The 19,253-nt window shown below is 37.7% G+C and overlaps 1 protein-coding gene across 9 annotated transcripts in view; it reads right to left on the reverse strand.

Moving 5' to 3' along the window:
• The window catches only part of ARFIP1 (ADP ribosylation factor interacting protein 1), a 138,426-nt gene that overhangs the window by 17,434 nt on the left and 101,739 nt on the right, over nucleotides 1-19,253 (reverse strand). For all 9 annotated transcript variants that reach the window (XM_061383966.1, XM_061383964.1, XM_061383969.1 and 6 more), the window contains one exon: nucleotides 14,933-15,107. In XM_061383966.1, coding sequence (XP_061239950.1) covers nucleotides 14,933-15,107 — 175 coding nt within the window. The remainder of the gene's footprint in view (nucleotides 1-14,932; nucleotides 15,108-19,253) is intronic.

Consider the following 19,253-nt stretch of genomic DNA (forward strand, 5'->3'; position numbering starts at 1 on the left):
CACTGTCACTTTAAACTCAGAAGCTGTTTTATACCAAAACAGGTAACTTATCTCACTTTTCTATTAGCACTGATTCTGTGTTATTCTAGTGCAAGTTTTGATTCTGATACTAAGTCTTCAAATCAGATGCAAATTTAAATAAGAATAACAAGTTGACTCTTTAATCCAACCATTACTAACTCAAAAATAAAGGTAAATTAAACTAATAAATCAATTACCATAAGAATATACCTTCTAAATTAAATGAATTAAAAACAATATTTTGCTTTTACTACATCTTTTTCTTATAATTTTTTTTTCCTATTCTTCTTCTACTTATTTTTGACTGATTTTAATTTGCACTAGGATATGGACTCATATAATGTATTCAGTGAAGCTATGATAGCTACAAAGACTCTTCAGGATGTTTGGTTATTAAATAAATATAAACCATTACCAACAGAGGGAAAAATTAAGAACTGTTAGAAAAGCAGCTGCAGTACAATTTTAAAGATAATTTTTGCAACCATGGTAATGATATTATGCTGTCGTCACTGTATATAAGCAATTTTAACAAGACTCAAAAACATTAAGTACCTGGTCTTTTCATCAGGTTCACTTTATAAAGGTCAGTCTGGGCAAGATTCTGGCTTCTCAATTAGAACTGACTTAAGAGACATGAAGAAAGTAAAATGAGGGGAAAGATCAAACCCTACTTTTAGAAGAAGGGTCAAAAAGCCATAATGCTGAACGAAATATTTTAGGGTCATTACACTTTTTCAGATTACTTCTGCAATTGTGCTATAAAATCATGAGAAGTTATGAGCATATAGTATCAAAGAAACAGCCAAGAATTTTTGGTAGACTATTCTTTATTATAGTAGGTGACACTAACTTTTGTGAAGCACTTTCTGTTCAACAGATAAATGTTACCCTTACACCTGCTCTTTGCAATCTTCTATTCTCTCCATGTTATCATTAAAAAAAAAAAAAGACTCAGCAAGTTAAGTAATTCACCTAAGTTTTAGACATCCAGGAAGCAGATAGGATTTGGGGAACTTAGGAATGTCTATTCCAAGACTGGCTTCTTTCCCCTATTCTAACCTGCCTCTATTCATAAGGCAATAAGCATTTTAGAAAGCTTTTAAACAAAGTTCGAAATAAACAAAGAAAGGTTTAACAGATCAACTAAAGGAAGGGCAGTAATGTAGAAAATATACTTTAACCTTCTTTCTGTTTTGTCTCTGGTCCTCAAGCTGCACGCAAACAGCCTCAGGACAAGGAACTAATGCAGAGGCTGGAACAGCTAAAATTTAATTCTTTCTAAAGTTATGAAGAATAATGCAATATTAAATATTCATATAATAAAAAACTTTCATATAATCTTTCTATAATTACAGAGCAGGAAAATAAAATCTATATTGATCTATTTATGTAAGTATCTCCTAACTTAAAGTGGTTATAAGGCTAAATAAAACACAACAGAAAACCAGATTTAAAACAGAAGACAGAAGCAACATTTTCTGCCTGTGGGATGACGAAAGATTTGACCAATTTTCAACACCTAACATCAGAAACAGGTACAGTAATTTAGAAACACACTAAATCATTGTGAAGTCAATCACAGGGAACTTTCATAAAGATCTGCCAAAGAGCAACCCTGACCAGACAAAAGGAAAACCACTATAGCAACATCTGGTGAATGACCTAAAATATACTATATGATACTGTAATTGTTAAAGGGCAAAACAAACTTCAATACTGACTGCTAAAACAGAGAGACAAGCTGGGGTTTTAAATAGAAATTGGGTAAGAGAAATTTAAGAGCAGAACTGATACATGATACCAAGTTCAGTTCAGTTCAGTCACTCAGTCGTGTCCGACTCTTTGCGACCCCATGAACCGCAGCACGCCAGGCCTCCCTGTCCAACACCAACTCCCAGAGTTCACCCAAACCCATGTCCATTGAGTCGGTGATGCCATCCAACCATCTCATCCTCTGTCATCCCCTTCTCCTCCTGCCCTCAATCTTTCCTAGCAGCAGGGTCTTTTCCAATGAGTCAGCTCTTTGCATCAGGTGGCCAAAGTACTGGAGTTTCAGCTTCAACATCAGTCCTTCCAATGAACACCCAGGACTGATCTCTCTTAGGACGGACTGGTTGGATCTCCTTGCAGTCCATGATAAGACTCTCAAGAGTCTTCTCCAACACCCCAGTTCAAAGCATCAATTCTTCAGCACTCAGCTTTCTTTATAGTCCAACTCTCACATCCATACATGACCACTGGAAAAACCATAGTCTTGACTAGACGGACCTTCGTTGGCAAAGTAATGTCTCTGCTTTTTACTGTGCTGTCTAGGCAGACTTGTCTAACTCAATGATACCAAGTGAATAACACTAAAAACTTTCTCCTGCCTACATAGCATGTATCAATAGAAGATAAATACCATTTACAAAGTTACTGACTATAAAATTTAAAGTATTACTTCATGGACATCAAACGATAAAAAAAGTACTTTATTTCTACCAAATGAACTTTTTCCCAAATCAAATTTAGATTACATACCTTCTTATCAGAGACATTGAGGTAATTTTTTAAAATGAGGTAATTTCTAGTTAAAATAAGTTATTAGCTTACAATTTTATTTACAATTGTTAAGTTCTTCAAATTTATTTGGCTCTCCTTTATAGTAATTCTATAAAATAGGGTTTTATATTAAGTGTACAGTAATTTGGGGGCAGTAGCTTGGCTTAAACATGAAAGGAAAAGCTGGAACAAAATCAGTGTTTAGTAAGAAGTCTCCAACCACTAACATGTAAGGTATTAACTCCTTTCTTTTTTCCCAACTATTTAAAAATGTATAATGATGTGCTTTCTCTGTGCATCCTTGATCTTTTTCCAGTAAGTGAGAAACCAGAAAAGTAACAGCAGGAAAATATACCTGTCTTCGCCTTTTATTAGGTTTGCAAAGTGTAATTTTATTTGTAATAGCTTTGGAAATGGCTTGTCATAAAAGCAACTACCAATTGCTTTTGGTAGTTGTGAAATTGATCCAAAATCTTGAAATTAAAATGGAATCACAGATAAACAGCCTGGAGACAAGGATTGAGAAGATGCAAGAAAGGTTTAACAAGGACCTAGAAGAAATAAAAAAGAGTCAATATATAATGAATAATGCAATAAATGAAATTAAAAACACTCTGGAGGCAACAAATAGTAGAATAACAGAGGCAGAAGATAGGATTAGTGAATTAGAAGATAGAATGGTAGAAATAAATGAATCAGAGAGGATAAAAGAAAAACGAATTAAAAGAAATGAGGACAATCTCAGAGACCTCCAGGACAATATTAAACGCTACAACATTCGAATCATAGGGGTTCCAGAAGAAGAAGACAAAAAGAAAGACCATGAGAAAATACTTGAGGAGATAATAGTTGAAAACTTCCCTAAAATGGGGAAGGAAATAATCACCCAAGTCCAAGAAACCCAGAGAGTCCCAAACAGGATAAACCCAAGGAGAAACACCCCAAGACACATATTAATCAAATTAACAAAGATCAAACACAAAGAACAAATATTAAAAGCAGCAAGGGAAAAACAACAAATAACACACAAGGGAATTCCCATAAGGATAACAGCTGATCTTTCAATAGAAACTCTTCAAGCCAGGAGGGAATGGCAAGACATACTTAAAATGATGAAAGAAAATAACCTACAGCCCAGATTATTGTACCCAGCAAGGATCTCATTCAAGTATGAAGGAGAAATCAAAAGCTTTTCAGACAAGCAAAAGCTGAGAGAATTCTGCACCACCAAACCAGCTCTCCAACAAATACTAAAGGATATTCTCTAGACAGGAAACACAAAAATGGTGTATAAACTCGAACCCAAAACAATAAAGTAAATGGCAACAGGATCATACTTATTAGTAATTACCTTAAACGTAAATGGGTTGAATGCCCCAACCAAAAGACAAAGACTGGCTGAATGTATACAAAAACAAGACCCCTACATATGTTGTCTACAAGAGACCCACCTCAAAACAGGGGACACATACAGACTGAAAGTGAAGGGCTGGAAAAAGATTTTCCATGCAAATTGGGACCAAAAGAAAGCAGGAGTCATAATACTCGTATCAGATAAATTAGACTTTAAAACAAAGGCTGTGAAAAGAGACAAAGAAGGTCACTACATAATGATCAAAGGATCAATCCAAGAAGAAGATATAACAATTATAAATATATATCCACCCAACAGGGGAGCACCGCAGTATGTAAGACAAATCCTAACAAGTAATATCATAAAAAACAAAGAAAGGCTGTAAAAGTGTTCCAGATTAAAAGAGACTTTATCAACATGACAATGAAATGCAATATCTGATCCTGGACTAGATCTTGTACTAGAAGGAAAAAGTGCTAAAAAGGACACTGAGGGTCAGTTAACAGTATTAGAATACAGACAGTAGATTTAATAAAAGTATTTTATCCATGTTAAATTACTGAAGTTGACAACTGTACTATTACAGTTATTAACCGAATATCCCTATTCTTAGGAAATTCAGAAATATGTACTGAAGTATGTGGGATACTTCATGGGAATAAAAACCATGATATCTGCAGCAGGCCTTCCAAGAGTTTAGAAAAAAACTTTTTGGGTGGGGAGCAGACAAATAATAAAGAAATGGGGTGAAATGATAAGAACAAGTGAAAAATCTGGGCAGAGGTTATATGGATATTATTTGTATTATTTTTGGAACTTTTCTTTAAGCTTGACATTAAAAATTAAAAATGCGCAAAAAAAAATAAATAAAATAAATAATAAAATAAAAGAAACCTAAAAAAAAAAAAAAAAGAATTTCATCAGGTGCCACATCTTTTAATGGACTAAATATAAGGTAATTAAAAAAAAAAAAAGCAACTACCAGCTGAAAAAGAAAAGCACTATCAGAAATATGGGTGTGGGCCTTGGGAAGGGAGGGAGAAGGAAAGACAAATATGAGGTTTAAGAACAGATTTCATTTTTCTGACTCACTGGGATGGATTTCAACAAATCATTGACAATTACGTTAAAAAAAAAAAAGCATCCTATGAGGTAAAAAGTGGCTTCCCTCGTGGCTCCTGCTTGCAATACAGGAGACCTGGGTTTCATCCCTGGGTCAGGAAGATCCCCTGGAGAAAGAAATGGCAACCCACTCCAGTATTCTTGCCCAGAGAATCCCATGGACTGGGCAGCCTGGAGGGTTACAGTCCACGGGGTTGCAGAGTCGGACATGACTGAGTGGAGCCCAATGCCATGAGGTAAAAAAGGGCAGTCCTGTTTTGAAAAGAAGATAACCGATGAAATGCAATCTGTAAACTCCAGTAACAGATTCACACAAGTTTTCTCCCCTTTAGCAAAAATGCCTAAGCTAGCTAACTCCCAGTCCTCACCCTTCCTCCAAAGGTTCCAGGTTTAGATGTGACCAACACGGCTTCTGTTTCCCAAGGTTATCTCCAATCTTTTCTCTCTGCTGTTTTTTTTTTTTTTTTAAGGCAAGGAATACCACTTTAATTGGAAAGCTGGCTGGCCGAGAAGATGATAGACTTGCTCTACATGCAGATTACTCAAAGATCCATGTCCATCAGTTCACTTACCATAGGACGGGAATGCTCTAACTACGTACCCGTGGCACTCACGTCTAGGACAAGAAACAGACTAAGAGGCATTCACAGCACAGTAAGGTTGGTGCTTTGATGGAGAAAGCCCTGGATGCTATGATAATACACAGAAGAAAGAAACTTTCCAGGTGCTCGAGGACACATTTTATAGCATCAGTCTTTCCGGTTAGCATATGAACTCCTACTTAAAATTAATTCAGGGCCATGGGCGTGGCTAAGGCACTGGGTATTCCCTTCATTAAATAGGGGGCCCTGTTCCCTCTGGCCTTTTGGACACTGGGAACTTACAGATGAACTGATGGTCCATTCAAACTCATCTTTACACTCACAAGATAGTTTTCCTTCATAGTGTGGTTCTGTATTTTATCTTGGAAAGCTAACTTTTTCCCTCTTAAACAGCTTGCAAAATTCTCATCCCAGGCACCTAACAACTGTTTAAACTTAGAAAATCTTTACCAAAATTTGTTATAATAAAACCATTAGATTTCTTAAAGAAAAAAAAATCCATAAGCAGCAATACTATGTTTTGCTTTAGGAAGATAACAGAAAATATAACGAAAGTTTACAAATCATTGAAACAAAGGATCTAGGATTTCTTGAAGACTTTGTTTGGCCTGTTTCTGCCAGTGTCATGTTCCTCACTCTGTGATCTGGCTCAAGCCACACCGCCGCTTCCAGCCCTCACTGAGGTTTTCTTTGTCAAATTCCAGGTTTCTTCTTCCTCATGCTTCACTCACCATTTTGTATAGAACAGAAATGTTTTCCATGAGACTGTAAGCTGCTTGTTAGCAGAGAGTTTGTCATAACAGAATTATACAATATTTCTTTAGATTTAGTCATTATAATAGCCCAAAGCAAGCACCTTAAAAATGTATTGAATAATTTTTAAAAGGGATCTTTCGAAAATTTAAAGAAATATGAAACCAGAATGTTACAAGATTTAAGAGGAATAAAGAAAAAAATCTAGTTATAAAGTGATTATTTCAAATCTAAGAAAGTAAAGTGTAGATGAGTCATGGAAGAAATATATATATGGTCAACAGGAAAGGACCAAGTCATTACTGAGAGGACTTCAAGGAAAGGTCAAAAAGAACAACGCAAAGTCAAGTTCTTAAACACTACTGATATAGTCTGAGATTTTACTCAGAGATACTAATTAAAGGGTTTATTTTTAAGTAAATCTCAAGACGGTAACTAAGAACCAAAAAAAAAAAAAAAAGTGCAGTAATGCTACCGTAACTAAAACGAATGCAGATAGCAGTGGTCTCTTCAAATCTCACACTGGCTGCAGACTTAAAACTCACCTTTATCACAAACTGACAAACGGACAAACTGACCTGGGTGATAATCAAGGCTGGCAAAGTAAGTGAAACGTGGATCTGAGGCGGACACAAGTACAACCATTTAACAGAACAGAGACAATGCAGCAGTAACGGTCAAGAATTAAATTTTAATAAGTGAATCCTATACACTCAAAGTAGAAGCATTGAACAATCCCCTCCCCTCTAAGATAAACAACAGGAACATGAACTTCTGACCAGAAGCGGTCAAGAAAACACAAGTACTTTAAACATAAGACACACACACACACACACATACACACACGAAGTCAAATATATAAAAAACAGCAATTCATGAGCTATCCCTTTGGAAGGCTTTTAAATCTAGTGTACAAAATATCTTTCCTTCACCCTGCCTGCTGGATACTAGCACAGCTGACGGGGAGACTGCATGAACTGGTTGGCTGGGTGTGCTCACTCCCTCATTCACCAGCTGAGGACTGCAAATCACCAAGACAGATAACTGGACGCTGTCAATTTCAAAATCAGCCAACAGGTATGGCTTGGATGCTGTTAAGTTCAAAATCAACCTACAACTCTCAATTCTTTTTAGTTGCATGATTGATACAAGGATAGTTAACTTCCATCTCTGTTATAAAAGGGGAAAGGAGGCAACGCAAATCACAGGCAAATTTTTCCTGTTTCATGTGTGTTTAAAAAGTTTTAAAGAGACCTGGAAGTCAAACCATTAAACGCAGCAAACATGGCAGTATGCGAGACAATATTTTCTGATGTATATGGACGGCACTAACATATCATTTCTAACCTCACACTTAAGATGAAACTGTCTTTCTATTCTTTCCAACACGGAATCAATCATTTGATTTTAACGTTTTCTTTTTTTTATCTGTAAGGGGAATAGAGTAGTTGGAGACAGGACTGAAAATCTTGATATATACTTATATCCTTTCAATTTTGGTCCTATCTATTTAAAGGATGATTTTGATTTAAAAGAAAAGAAAATATGTATAGATAGAAAATGTTTGTTTTTACATAGGATACCTTCTGTTTTCAAAAAGACTTAACCAGATTTCTATTTTTTAAACACAATTTTATTACCTATGACCTATAATTTTGCAAAATTATACATACACTGCTGTGCACCTTGGTCTTTTCATTTATTATTAATAATATGCTCTGAGGATCTTTCTATTAATTACATCCCTAGTCTTTTTTTTTTTAATGGCTGAAAAGTATTCCATTGTATAAATGAGCCATAGTTTATTCAACTTGTTCCGTTCTGCTGAACTGTTCAGTTGTTCCTCATCTTTTGATATTACCAGTGATACTGTGATGAATAACCTTGCATGTAGGTCATCTCACCCTTGTGTTGGCCAGATCTATCTGTCCAGCTTTATCCAGAGCTACTCTCCCTGATTCTCCGCATGCTCTGGACTCACTGACCTTTGACTGGCTTTTGCATATTCTATTCCTTTCCCTTACAGCTCAGAGGTAAAAAATGCATCTGCAATGCAGGAGACACAGGAGATGCGGGTTCGATCCCAATCTAGTCTGGGAAGATCCCTTGGAGGAGGGGGATCTTCAACCCACTCCAGTCTTCTTACCTGGAGAATTCCAGGGACAGCGGAGCCTGGCCACGACTGAGCACGCACCCATCATTCCTTTCCCTATACACCTCTGGTTGCCTCCTCTCCACCCCTTTGGGTCTCAGCTCCAGCGTCACTTCCTCTCTCATGTCAAGACATGTTCCCTTTGTATGCTCATAAGACCCCTCTATTTTCCCTTCACAGCACCAATCACAGCTTGTATTTCTGTAATTAGCTGGTTAATATCTATTTCTCTTACTTGACTCGATGACAGCAAGACTTTAACTCAGTGACTGAAACAAGTATTGAATATTTGCTGAATAAAGGAATAAAAAGTCAAAGGTGCTAATTATATATCAATCTATTCTTCATATTTTATTACATGTATTTATGTTCTACCATTTAAGTATCTCTTGAAATCTTCAGCTCACTCCACTTCCATTAACACTACTCCAATCCTTGCTCCCATCATCCTGTTTAAACTCCTATATTCACTCTTACGTTCTACTACAGCCTCTGAACCATTTTAAGACTTGTCATTTGCCAAGAATTCCTGCAATGGATTCCCACCAACACTCAAATAAGCTCTTCCCTAATGTGGCCTATAAGGCCGGCATGGTTTGGCCCGTTTACCTCCCACAGACTGTTCCAATTACCTGGAATACGCTTTGCTTCTCACTTTACCTGGTGAATTTTCAACATCACATTCTAATAGAAGCCTGACCACTCACTGGTCACAGCCACAATTTATATATACGTACATACATGCATTTTGGTGTGATTTGATCAGTGTTGCTTCTTTCATTGCTATTCAGTTGCTAAGTCGTGTCTGACTCTGGGACCCCATGAACTGCAGCACGCCAGGCTTCCCTGTTTCTTTTACTAAGCTATAAACTCTGGGGGTAGAATTTTTTATCACTTTTGCTCACTGGGTCCAGAACAATGTCCAGAACACCTCCTGGTACACAGTATATAATACATGATAAATGTTTGCTAAATAAATAAAAAACAGTAACAACATGAAATTACACGACTGAACCCACTCAGGAATTACGCTTGGAAATAAAGCTGCAGGAGTAAGGGGCTGTCTCACAGGATCCAAATGGAGGGAACCACACTTGGCAGTGTTGCGGCTGCTTACTATATTCTACCTTTCAATCCATAAGGGCTTATGTTTTATTTAGAACCAGGTTCTTTTACCTATAGAATATAATAACTTCACATGATTTACGAGCAAATACCAAGAATACTGTTTATACCTATAGTTACAGAAATAAAGATGACAGTAAATCACTGACATGCATCTTTTAAAAATATTGAGTAAAAAATGAGAATTCTTTTGAGAATGGGGGAAAAGATTTCAAGAATGTATCTGCTTGTACATATTAAGTAACGATTAACATGCTTCTTAAAATCTGGCAACAGATATCCATTTTTTAAACTCAGAGGCTCATATCGTCTCAAAGAGAAGAATATGTTTGCTCTCCTAGCCTTTCCCAGCATTTACAGCACATTTTTATAAAAATGTAGTAGGCTTTGAGTATTTCCTGTAACAGAACATATTTGTATATAGTCACTGGGTCACCAAAACTACATACATAGCTGTCTTGCATTATCTGTGTTTACTTCGTTTTGTGTTTTTTTAAAATTGAAGTAAAGTCGATTTACAGTGTGTCTTGTTTTTATTCTCTGTGTATTCCGCTCTTCCTCTGTCTCATCACTTTTGTTTATTGGACTTGTCTCTGATAAGTTAAATTTATAATAACACACATACGAAATAAATCTGTAATATATCAGAAAAGAAATCCTAACATACAGGATTATCACTGTATTATAATTCTATATGAAACATGATGTGAGTGAAGTTCTTTTCATCAACCTAGTGTTAAGAATGACTATAATTTTTAAGAAATTTTTCCTAGGATAGATTCCCAAGTCTGGCTCACCTTTTTTCTCCCAGCCTCCCAACCCCCAACTCCCTTGTCATCCTTTGAGTTACTGACTATAATAACAGAAAAAACTGTGCAATTAATGGTTATAGCTAATTAACTGACATTACCTTAAAGTAAGAGTATATTCCATCCTTCTTAAAGTAAGACTATAACAAAATTAATGCGATTCTTAGTCTTTACTTATACCCTAAACTATTGTTGACTCTCTGATACATTCAGGGTCCTCCCCACAATATTATTAGTGGACCTGAAAAGATATTTACTTGTACTCTTAAATTACAATTATCTTAGGGGAAATGTTCATCATCTTAAATTACTTTTTTCACATTCTACATGGTTCTAAGCCATAAAACGTTTTGAAAGAAAGTAAACATGGGCTGCTCACATTGATGTGCTTATTTTCCTCTACTTTTTGCTTTCTCTCCGTGAAAGCGGCACATCTTGCGGACAACAGAAGCGTTTCTGAGAGAGCGTGCTATGCCTCACTCACTCAAAGAGCCAGGTAAGCATCTACTCTGCCCTAGTTGACTCTTACTCACCTCCATCTCCTCCCTTCCCTGTAGCATGCCTCAAATTTTGGGAAGAAATGCAAACACGTATTTGCTAAATGACTACTATACATTTAACACCACTGCTAGGCATCATGAGGCTGTAAAAGAAGGCAGGGTACCTATTCCAACAAAGTGTACAAAGCACCAGAAATGACTATTTTCCTTATCTTGACTATATTTTTTAGTCTATGTTTTGTTTTGAACCTTGAGAGGAACAATAAAAGGTAAACTGCCTTAAGTCAGAAAATAGCTCAAGTTACTTTATTTACAAGTCTAGGAAAAAAGAAATATTGATGAAAACAGAAACACTATAAGAGCCTAATTAGCTGTGCTCTTATTGTTATGCAACTCAATCTTGTTTAGTAAATAAGAAAGAGAATTCAGAGGTTTGTTTAGGTTAAAGGTAAACACAATATATGGGGGGGGGGGTGGATAGGGTAAGGGGTGGACAGAGTATAGACTGTAAACAGTAGAAGAACTCAAGTTTTCCCATTAAGGGTGAATGACAAGCATGGACACATGTACACAACTCTCAGCATTAATGCATGCACATACATACCCAGGTAAGGACACACAGGTATTTTTAATACATACCTATTCCTTTTGTTTTGCCAGAGAGAAAAAAGGCTAGACTAAGTACATGTAAACACCTCAATTTTCTAATAGCAAAGAATCTACCTCCCAATCACTCTCAATTTTTTTCCTTAAGTTCTGAAAACAAAATAAACAAAAATATTCTCACAATGTTTGGCCACTAAAACTTATTACAGTAGTCACAGGACGATCTTTAGTCCTTTACTCAATGTCTATTTGCTTTCAGTTTTGCACTCTTCTAGCTGTTTGATTATCTGGCCTCACATTTTATAAGAGGAGTGTCGCTATGGGAAGATACTCCAAAAGCCAGGATAACCAAAAGGCCCTCCCTCTCCCCACAATGTCCCAGCAAAAGGAGGTGCACCAACAGCTTTAGAAAAAAACAATAGCCTTTAGGACATCCTCAAGTTACAAATTAGCACTCACGGATGTTTCAGATGACTTATGTTAAAAAAAAATTCAACATACGACATTTAAAACATAGAAAGCTCATGTTTTGTTCACACTCAAGCACTGAGCAGATTACGTGACAATTGCATATAAAAGAAATACTAAGGAACAAACTCAGCTGCAGTTCACAACAGAAGAACCCCCGACATGAGGCACTGCAGACTGCTGAGAGAGCAAGCAGGGCTGGCGGGCAGTTCCGAGGCCTGCTTTATCCTCCCGTTAGAGCTACTAAAGGAAAAGGGGGAGAAGCTGCTCCAGCAAAAGCAAGAAAACAAAAAAATTCTTCTTATGAGCTGAAGTCTTCAGCCAAATCATAGCTGTCTACTGCGTGAAATAACTGAGACCAGGAACATTATCTCTTTACAGTTTTAAAGAATTAAACACAAAAGATAAAAATGTTAAGAGTTTCTTTACATATTTTATTTTAGACAAAGCTGACTGAGTTGAAACTGAAGCTTGATGACAACTGTGGAAAACCCCAGAGTTATTTCTAGGCTCTCTATGAATATAAATAAAATCCTTGAGAATAAATGCAACTTTTTTTTTTTTAGTTTATACTAAGAAAGGTCTAAAGAAGAGAAGGTTAGACAAAGACAATACTATTCTCAAAGAAATGACTTCTAAACTTTAGTCTCCAGAACTCTGACCCTGTTCATTCAAATTGCAAACCCACACCATAAACTTCCTACCAATTGTTTCCATGTGAGTATCTTGTCGTCATTTCAAACTAAACACTGAGTTAAGTAGAACAAGTTCCCAACCTTCATCCCTCATAACCTTCAGGCCAAACTAGCTTCCTCTGTCAATTTCCTGTCATGCAGCCTCGAAACCACGGCTCTTTCCTTTCTCTGCTAATGGAGTGATCCTAGTCCAGGCTTTTTACAAGGGTGCCTGAAGAGTATTTTTAAGTCACAATTTTCTATTATTCCCAACTTTCCTCACTGCTCAGTGTGTCTGCTGAGTCTGAAGACTGTTTTGATGAATGAGTGAGAGAATAAATGTAAAATGCCTAGTAAATAACAAGTGTGCCTTCCCTGGTTCATGTCTAAATCTGGAGATCTACTGCCAAGTTTCAAAAAGAGCTATACAGTAAGACAGTTATAGTTACATGGCCATTATTTATCCTTGTATAATTTGCTGGTAAGAACCATATAAGCATGGGTGGTTTAGGGACATTAATTGTTTCAAAATAAGCTTATCTCCCTTTTTATAAAGGCAACATACATAAGCTTTCATAGAAAATGTTTAAAATACAGAAAAATACAAAATACAAAAAATAGCCATAATGTCACTATTCAGAGAATAGCACACAACAAATACCATTAGGTTCCAAGAAAACACAATTACCATTTTAAACATTCCCTAAAATCATTTCCTCTACTAGCAGAGGTCCTGGACCCTCAAATTAGATGAATTCCTTTTTTTCCATTCAAATCAGCTTCAGGTAGAACCCATAAAATGCTAGCACACTTTATGCAGCATTATACCGTACAGTGCTGATTCTAAAATATATGTCTATATCTAAGTACTGACATATTCTTATCCTTCAAAACATTAAACCAAATGACCACAGTGAGTGCCACAGCATGTGCTCAGCTAATGAAACTAAAAGGCTCACTCTGCTCTTGTCTGAGTAGTGCTGAGCAACCTGTCTGATGACTCTGCTGAGATCTCCTTTACTGACAACATAATGGTTTCAGTGTAATGGGAAATCAGTACTTTTCATGCACTGTGGCTAAAAGAAAAAAAAAGGTAAGAGCAGTCCTGGTCTCAAGGAAATCTATGCAGCTTTTATAGCAGCCAGAGGAGTTTCTAAGGAAATATTAAAGAAGACAAGAAGATATCAAGAGACAGAACTGAAAGATACTAAGGTACCCGGGAGAAAGCAGAGCTGGTGTTCTATTATGACTTCAGAGGGTGTGCAAAGCACAGGAAAGGGACCACCAATGTGCAGCGTGAGACCCTATCTCCACAGGACGCCACACCTCTTCTGGGCAGAGCTCCCAACTGGGAGGAGAACTGCAATCCTTCTCCCGATCCCAGTGTGCATGTCATGTTAAACACCAGAAACTACTCTCTACTTACACCGGAGCCCCTAGCCTGTTATCCCATGACCCTACCTCCAACAAAAGCTACAGTAGGTCCATATCACCTCTCACTGCTCTAGGTTTTGAATGTGTTCATGTTACATGAAAATAAGCTGGAAAATTGATTTCTTAGCTTGCTTCTTTTAGGTTATGCTAACTGCAGCCCTAATCAGAACCTTTCAGTTATTCCTCATTTATTAGGTACTGAGAAGAATGCTGTTCCCTTCCTGAAATCTCTACCTACCATTAATAAAAAGTTTTCAAAATATTCAGAACCGAATATACCATTATGTAACTTTTTAAAGCACTTGATACCAACACCAGTCTGAAGATAAACATCAAGTATTTTTTGCCAATTGTTACATGTGAAAGACTGGAACAGCACAGCTGATGACTTTAATGACAGAAAAGTGAAGGTAAATATACTTTATGTACTTATAAACATGAAAACACTGTTTATAAATGGAATTTCATTTCTAACAACTCCCAAGTTGACCCTTAAACAATATGGGTTTGAACTGTGTGGGTCCACATACATGTGAGGTTTCTTCAACAGTAAATACTACAGCACTGGATGGTGGGCTGAGTCTGCAAATGTGGGGCTGCAGACACAAGGGAGCCCTGGGCTCAAGGAACCAAGTGTGCCTTACACGTGGACTTCCAACTGCACTGGAGGGCCAGTGCCCCCAATCCCCAGGTGGTTCAAGGGTCAACTCTATAATCAAAGAGTTAACAGAGACAAAAAAAATCTCAGAAGGTAAAGAATACATTTACCTTATTTTCTTCTAGAAATTTTAACTTGACAGAAACATCATTGCGCATTTTATCGTACTTTTCCTTATGTGCTTGGAACAGATGCTGTGATTGCTCAATCTTTGGCAGAGTGTTTGCATCACGTGGTCCAAGATTCAGTTCTTCCAAATCAGTACGATATGCATCATATTCAATTCTGGAAAGAGGAGAATAAGTGAAGCACGCTACAAAGACAGTGTGAAGTAAGTTCAGGAGGTGAAGTGGAACTACCCAACCGTCCCATATTATACATTAATATATAATAATCCTCATACATATTTGATACTTTATGCTTTTAAAATCAAGTATCTTCTTACAAAGAGCTATTAATATAAGCATGGTGGTGGGGAGCTGCTGCTTTTTTTAGAGGGAGGGGAGACTATCTCTTAATCTCATTAACTCTTCCTTTTCAAGCACAGTATCAACCGACAAGTAAAATTTCCACAATTTAAAAACCAGGTTAGGGACTTCCCTGGTGGTCCAGTGGTTAAGAATTCTTGCTTCCATAGCAGGGGGTGTAGGTTTGATCCCCAGTCTAAGATTTCACTTGCCACAAAGGCAGAGCCAAAAAAAAAGTTAACTTCATCTCTTTAACAGTATGTTTTATTTTACCCAATATATCAAAATATTATCACTGTAATACATAATCAATGTAAAAAAATCTGTTACTGAGCTACTGTACTTTTTGGGGGCGGGAGACTGAGTCTCTGAAATCCACTGTTTAAGTTTCCATCACATCTCAATTCAAGCTAGTCACTTCATGTGCTCCACAGACACCCGTGCTGAGTGGCTACGGTATGCACAGCACAACTCTAGGTGGATTTCCATATCGTTAGTATTCAGAACGTGACCACGGTATCTTCCATGGAGCACTTGATCACCTCACGCTCCCTGAGAGGCCCTCCCCCAATGCTCTCTCGCCATTAAAGCTGACACAGTCACCCCAGCACTGCCACTGCACGATCCCAGTCCTCACAAGCTCTCTGTCATGGCAGCCAAGTAGCGATAGCATTACTTTGCTCATTAAACAGTGACTTATGCAGTAGTGTCAACTGTTCAGTACTTAGACAGGAAATACAATCACAGAAAACTAACTAAACTGATCACATGGATCACAGCCTTGTCTAACTCAATGAAATTATGAGCCATGCCATGTAGCGCCACCCAAGACAGATGGGTCATGGTGGAGAGTTCTGACAAAATTTGGTCCACTGGAGAAGGGGAATGGCAAACCACTTCAGTATTCTTGCCTTGAGAATTCCATGAACAGTATGGAAAAGATATGACATTGAAAGATGAACTCCCAGCTCAGTAGGTGAATGGAGAAACAACTCCAAAAAGAATGAAGAGATGGAGCCAAAACAAAAACAATACCCAGGTGGGGATGTGACTGGTGAGGGAAGTAAAGTCCAATGCTGTAAAGAACCATATTGCACAGGAACCTGGAATGTTAGATCCCTGAATCAAGGTAAACTGGAAGTGGTCAAACAGGAGATGACAAGAGTGAACATCAACATTTTAGAAATGGACCAGAATGGGTGAATTTAATTCAGATGACCATTATATCTACTACTACTGTGGGCAAGATCCCTTAGAAGGAACTGGATTGGCCCTCATAGTAAACAAAAGAGTCCAAAATGCAGTTTTTGGGAGCAAACTCGAGAATGACAGAATGACCTCTGTTTGTTTCCAAGGCAAACCATTCAATATCACAGTAATCCAAGTTTATGTCCCAACCTATGCTGAAGCAGCTGAGGCATAGGTTGCTGAAGCACCTCAAGTGGAATGGTTCTATGATGACCTACAAGACCTTCTAGAACTAACACTCCAAAAACATGTCCTTTTCATCATAGGGGACTGGAATGCAAAAGTAGAAAGTCAAGAGATACCTGGAGTAACAGGCAAATTTGCCCTTAGGTACAAAATGAAGCAGGGCAAAGGCTAACAGAGTTATGCAAACAGAACACACTGGTCATAACAAACACTCTCTTCCAACAACACAAGAGATGACTCTATACATGGACATCACCAGATGATCAATACTGAAATCAGACTGATTATATTCTTTGCAGCTGAAGATGGAGAAGCTCTATACAGTCAGCAAAAACAAGACTGGGAGCTGACTGTGGCTCAGATTATGAACTCCTTATTGCCAAATTCAGACTTAAATTGAAGAAAGTAGGGAAAACCACTAGACCATTCAGGTGTAACTTAAATCCTTTACAATTATACAGTAGAAGTGACAAATAGATTCAAGGGATTAGATCTGATAGAATGCCTGAAGAACTATGGATGGAGGTTCCTGACATTGTACAGGAGGCAGTGAGCAAGACCATCGCTAAGAAAAAGAAATGCAAAAGGCAAAATGGGTGTCTGAAGAGGCCTTATACATAGCTACGAAAAGAAGAGAAGCTAAAAGCAAAGGAGAAAAGGAAAGATATACCCATTTGAATGCAGACTTCCAAAGACCAGCAGGGAGAGGTAAGAAAGCCTGCCTCAACGATCAATGCAAAAAAATAGAGGAAAACAACAGAATGGGAAAGACTAGAGATCTCTTCAAGAAAATTAGAGATACCAAAGGAACATTTCATGCAAAGATGGGCTCAATAAAGGACAGAAATGGTATGGACCTAACAGAAGCAGAAAATATTAAGAGGTGGCAAGACTACACAGAAGAACTGTACAAAAAGGATCTTCATGACCCAGATAACCATGACAGTGTGATCACTCACCTAGAGCCAGACATCCTGGAATGTGAAGTCAAGTGGGCCTTAGGAAGCATCACTACGAACACAACTAGTACAGGTGATGGAATTCCGGTTAAGGTATTTCAAATCCTAAAAGATGATGCTGTGAAAGTGCTGCACTCAATATGCCAGCAAATTTGGAAAACTCAGCAGTGGCCACAGGACTGGAAAAGGTCAGTTTTCATTCCAGTCCCAAAGAAAGGCAATGCCAAAGAATGTTCAAACTACTGCACAATTGCATTCATCTCACACATTAGCAAAGTAATGTTCAAAATTCTCCAAGCTACGCTTCAACAGTACATGAACCATGAACTTCCAGATGTTCAAGCTGGTTTTAGAAAAGGCAGAGGAACCAGAGATCAAATTGCCAACATCCACTGGAACATAGAAAAAGCAAGAAAATTCAAGAAAAACATCTATTTCTGTTTCAATGATTATGCTCAAGCCTTTGCCTGTGTGGATCACAACAAACTGTGGAAAATTCTGAAAGAGATGGGAATACCAGACCACCTGACCTGCCTCCTGAGAAATCTGTATGCAGGTAAAGAAGCAACAGTTAGAACTGGACATGGAATAATGGACTGGTTCCAAATTGGGAAAGGAGTATCTCAAGGGTGTACACTGTCATCCTGCTTATTTAACTTATATGCAGAGTATATCATGCGAAATGCTGGGCTGGATGAAGCACAAGCTGGAATCAAGATTGCCAGGAGAAATATCAGTAACTTCAGATACACAAATGACACCACCATTATGGCAGAAAGCGAAGAGCAATAAAGAGCTTCTTGATGAAAGTGAAAGAGGAGAGTGAAAAAGTTGGCTTAAAACTCAACATTCAGAAAGCTAAGATCATGGCATCCGATCCATGAAACAGTGACAGACTTTATTTCTTGGGCTCCAAAATGACTGCAAATGGTGACTCCAGCCATGAAATTAAAAGATGCTTGCTCCTTGGAAGAAAAGCTATGACAAACCCAGACAGCATATTAATCAGCAAAGACATTACTATACCGACAAAATTCCAAGCTAGTCAAAGCTATGGTTTTTCCAGTAGTCATGTATGAGGTTTAGACCATAAAGAAAGCTGAACTGATGAACTGATGCTTTTGATCTGTGGTGTTGGAGAAAACTCTTGAGAGTCCTTTGGACTGCAATGAGATCAAACCAGTCCATACTAAGGGAAATCAACCCTGAATATTCACTGGAAGGACTGATGCTGAAGCTGAAGCTCCAATACTGTGGCCATCTGATGAGAAGAACTGACTCCTTAGAAAAGACCCTGATGCTGGCAAAGATTGAAGGCAGAAGAAGGGGACAACAGAGGATTAGATGGTTGGATGGCATCACTGACTGGATGGACATGAGTTTAAGCAAGTTCCAGGAGCTGGTGATGGACAGAGAAGCCTGGTGTGTTGCAGTCCAAGGGGTCACAAAGAGTCGGATACGACTGAGCAACCAGACAGTGATCTCAATTCAGTCAAAATCAGTACCACAAACTTATGCCCTAAAACTAAATTTCTTTATTAAACAATCTATAGTACAATTTGTATCTATTT

The sequence above is a fragment of the Bos javanicus genome, chromosome 17 (assembly GCF_032452875.1).
Source record: "Bos javanicus breed banteng chromosome 17, ARS-OSU_banteng_1.0, whole genome shotgun sequence".
Classification (NCBI taxonomy): Eukaryota; Metazoa; Chordata; class Mammalia; order Artiodactyla; family Bovidae; genus Bos; species Bos javanicus.